Below are 4,453 nucleotides of genomic sequence, written 5' to 3'. Positions count from 1 at the left end.
GTGATTGGTGGAGCTGCCGCTCACGGCAACAGCAGAGGTCGAGCTCATGTTGCCATTGCTTGTGGCGACATACAGCGGGAAGAAATTTCTGTTGGAAATAGTTCGACGCATGGTATCAGAAAGGGGTGGGGATCTGTTTCGGATTTGGTTAACGATTTTGGTACTTCGACTGAAATCAACAAAGAAATTTGGAATAGATACAATGATTTTTGTAATCAAAACAAAAGCTAAGGCGAAATTGAAGAAAATGGAGTTTCTTGTATATAGAAATTTCTACGTCAATCACATGTATAGATAAGTGGGTGTTATTTGTAGAAAACCATGTCCTCTTGTGAGGTTTTCTACTTTTGGTATACTTCTTGCATACGGGCAAGCTTTTTGCCCTAAACTAATTAAATTTATTACTTTATCAAAAAAAACAAATAAACTATATGTCAGTCTTTTTCCTTCGATCACCTCCTGGAATTCTCCTCTTGATTAGTATTGTTTCCTCATAATACCTTGTAAATTTTCAACATAATGTCTCATGAGTATAACTCTATTTTTAGATATTTGAATTATTTTTAGAGGAATCTCCGCACCCGTATCCGTACCCCAGGCCCCAACAACACAACAACATACCCAGTGTAATTACACAAGTGGGGTCTAGGGAGATGGTGTGTATGCAGACCTCACCTCTTCCTTAAAAAGGAGGAGAGGTTGTTTAAGTTAGACCCCTGGCTCCAAATAGATGAAAAAGACGATGAATTTGTACCCCGAATCTTAAAATTTAGATAATGCAGGATCCGACCTCTAGATCTGCATCCATATCGGACACTCGCACCCGAGTCCGAGCAACATAGGTCACAGCTACTATTGAATTTCATTTGACTTCCTCATCTTTCATTTATGATGGCCTTTTAATACTTCCAAAATTGCAACAGAAAATAAAATGAGGGAAGTTTGTGATAATTTTTCAATTTAAAGCTTGTTTTCAAGTCAAGACAAGTTTGAATATCCTATTAATTTGCTCTCACTTCCTTTAGACACCGAGTATAAAACACATCTCCACTTGAAGGAAATTAAATGATACATAGAAAATTGAATGAATACACAACTTCACAATTCACATCTATAAACTAAATATCTAAACAGAGATTTTAAGAGAAATGATCATTTACCAAGAACAGCGAGCACTCTCCAATTAACAAAAAGTCCTAGCAAATAAGCCAACATGATCCCAATTGTAACAGAGAGCTGCATGATAGAAAAGTTAAGTTAACATGTGATTTACTTAGCAGGCATAACTTTGGTTAAATGGAATTTTAAGTCACTAGCAAACCTGATTAACTGACCCCAGGGCCCCTCTCAGGTTCTGAGGTGCTATCTCGGCAATATATACAGGAACCTGAAATAAGCATGAAAATGGAAAGCAACAAGATTTTGACACTTTTAACATGTCCAATAACCCATAAAAGTAACACAGAAGAGGATTGACAAATTTAATGTGTACCGTGTAAGAGATTATGCCAACTCCAAAACCTTCCAATAATCTTCCCATGTATAAGAAGGACAGATCCTAGATCAATATCGAAGTCAAAAATAGAGATACAAATATTGCAATTTGAGGAACAGCATGAGGCAAAGAAACTTTATCATTAGTATCAAAGCAGAATTATCTTACTTTGGCAAACGAGATGGAAAGCCAACCAATGATGTTAGGTATAGCAGCTATCATTAAAGACTGCAAGTAAGATGGAAAAGCTTGAGTATCCACTTGTGCACAATAGGCAGGATGATAAAATATCTAAAGCTCTATTGATGCCATAATCTTACCCCTTTTCGTCCAATGTACTCGGCAATTTGACCACTAGATATTGCCCCAACCATAGCACCCACATTAGATAAGGAACCGAATAAAGAGAACTGAAAAGATTAACTTTAATCAGCAACTGCTCTCAAGCAAATAATCGAAATACATAAAGCAAGAATGACCGGTTACCTCAGATACTGTGAGCTTCAGATCATTGACTATGGCAGTTTGCGTAGGCGATGAGTAACCAGACTACAACAAAGCAACCCCAGAAGAACAAAAAACATTGATCAAACAAAGATACATACATACCAGAAATAAGACAACTGGAACTTCAACATCTAGAAATGCTACACATATAGGTCAAATACATGTCATAACAAATTGAAATCAGAAACTGTAATAACAATAAAGAAGCAGCCGTTTAGCCAATTGATTCATTTATCACTTAAAAGAAAGGTCCAAAGTTTATTTTCATTCCCATACCAGCCAAGAATGTACAAACTACATAAGGGAAACTTCAATCTCTAGAATCACTACAGATTTAAGTTAAGAATGACGCCAATAAAGACTCAACCTCAAAATGATTCCTTTATCACTTAAAAGAAAGGTACAAAGTTTATTTTCATTCCCATACCAGCCAAGAATTCGCAGACTATATAAAGGGGAACTTCAATCTCTAGAATTACCACAGATGTAAGTTAACAAGGATGCAAATAAAGACTCAACCTTTTAGCCAAATTGATCACTCTATCACTTAAAAGAAAAGCACAAATTTACTTTCAATCCCATACCAACCAAGAAAGCACAGACTACATCAAGTGAAACTTCAATCTCTATAATTACTACAGATTTAAGTTGACAAGAACCCTAATAAAAACTCAACCTTCTAGCCAAATTGATCCTTTTATCACTTAAAATAAAGGTAGAAAGTTAATTTTCATTCTCATACCAGCCAAGAAAGCACTGACTACATAAAGGGAAACTTCAATCTTTAAAATCACCACAGATTTAAGTTGACAAGAATGTCAATAAAGACTCAACCTTTTAGCCAAATTGATCATTTTATCACTTAAAAAAAGATACGAAGTTTATTTTCATTCCATACCAATCAAGAAAGCACAAACTACATAAAGGAAAACTTCAATCTTTGAAATTACCACACATTCAAGTTAACAAGAATGTCAATAAAGACTCAACCTTTTTAGCCAAATAACCCCTTTTACCACTAAACAAGAAAGGTGAAAGAAACACTTCATTCTCTTATCATAGAAAAAAAAAAACTTGACTAAGATAAAGAATGTCAATAAAGATTCAACCTTTTAGCCAAATTGATCCCTTTTACCACTTCAAACTCATCATAGCAGAAAAAAAACACAACTTGAATAAAAAAAGAAAGAAATGGCTATACATACAGTGAACCCAAACTGAATTGGACCCAAAGCAACAATCATAACGCAAGCAAGAACTGAAATTGAGCTATCACGGATAACTTGAGAAGAACCCAACATGCTAGAAGTTTGTGCTGAACCCATTCGATACCAACTTCCAGTATGTAAAAATGGCTTCCTCAGATCCCCTCCTCTTCCATCTTCACTATTTTCTTCTCTGAAACTCATTTTTTTTTTCAAGAATTGAAAAACCCAGATGGGATTTACCAGTAATAGATCAGAAATACAAAGTTCTTGGTAATCAGACAAGTAATATCGTCATTGGGATACTCCAATTAGCCAAAAAAAAAATGGTGTTTGTCGTTTTAAGGTGACAGGTATTTGCTGTAAGAAGACTTGAAAGAGAGACAGACAGACGGATATTCACATTTTTTTTATTTTACAGTGAAATCATTAATATATTACTCCCTCCATTCCATTTCACGTAAGCACTTTTCGAATTTCGAGATTCAAATAAAATCATAAGTTTTTCATAGATTTTTTAAATATTTTTGAATTATGAATTATTGTGACTTATAGTACTTTTAACGTAGTTTACAAATATAAAATTTCATTTCAATTTTTTTTTAAAGATTTCATGTGTAAATTTTCGATCAAATTAAACGTTTGATTCTCGGAAAATGAAAAGTGTCACATAAATTGAGACAGAAGGAGTGATTAATTTTACTATTTTATCTTTTATTCATATTAAAATACGTATATATCAAAATAAGTAAGAAAAAATATATCAAAATAAGTAAGCGAACTCATCAAAGCTTAGTAACTCTTGTTTATGGTATTGCTTATATAAAAATATATATTATGTATATAAATTAAAAATAACTTTTTGAAGGTAGATATTAAAAATTTAAATATTCTTAGTAAAATTATCAGCTTCCACAGTTTATTAATTTAATTATTAATTAATATACATGAACGATTCAAAAATAGTGGACCTAATTGAATCCGTTGTCATCTTCGTTAATCTTAATATTTAATTTAATAAATATTTGTGGTCCTAACTACTATCAGACTATGTATATTGAGAGGATTGATAGGCAGTCACGTAGTTTTTATTTATTTATTTATTTATTGGAGATTTTGTTTTTCTCTCTCCAATAACATTCAGATGGCATAAATGTTATAAAACATATTTTATGCAAGTATTTCGATCTTTTTAAATATATATATATATTTATTTATTTTCTCGTGATTTTCTTTTTTATTTTAA

General features: G+C 32.6%; 1 protein-coding gene across 1 annotated transcript in view; it reads right to left on the bottom strand.

The window, feature by feature from the left end:
- LOC102593088 (sugar transporter ERD6-like 4) overlaps window positions 1-3,599 on the bottom strand; it is a 9,212-nt gene extending 5,613 nt beyond the window's left edge. The window contains exons 1-7 of the mRNA XM_006342521.2: window positions 3,208-3,599; window positions 1,982-2,044; window positions 1,816-1,905; window positions 1,664-1,723; window positions 1,493-1,558; window positions 1,322-1,387; window positions 1,161-1,236 (exon numbers count right to left, since the gene is read on the bottom strand). Of these exons, the coding sequence (XP_006342583.1) occupies window positions 1,161-1,236; window positions 1,322-1,387; window positions 1,493-1,558; window positions 1,664-1,723; window positions 1,816-1,905; window positions 1,982-2,044; window positions 3,208-3,411 (625 nt within the window). The 5' untranslated portion in view covers window positions 3,412-3,599. The remainder of the gene's footprint in view (window positions 1-1,160; window positions 1,237-1,321; window positions 1,388-1,492; window positions 1,559-1,663; window positions 1,724-1,815; window positions 1,906-1,981; window positions 2,045-3,207) is intronic.
- Between the last annotated feature and the right edge of the window lie 854 nt (window positions 3,600-4,453).

This window comes from Solanum tuberosum, unplaced genomic scaffold (assembly GCF_000226075.1).
Source record: "Solanum tuberosum cultivar DM 1-3 516 R44 unplaced genomic scaffold, SolTub_3.0 scf00034, whole genome shotgun sequence".
In the NCBI taxonomy this organism is placed as follows: Eukaryota; Viridiplantae; Streptophyta; class Magnoliopsida; order Solanales; family Solanaceae; genus Solanum; species Solanum tuberosum.
This window is presented reverse-complemented; position numbering and strand designations above follow the sequence as displayed.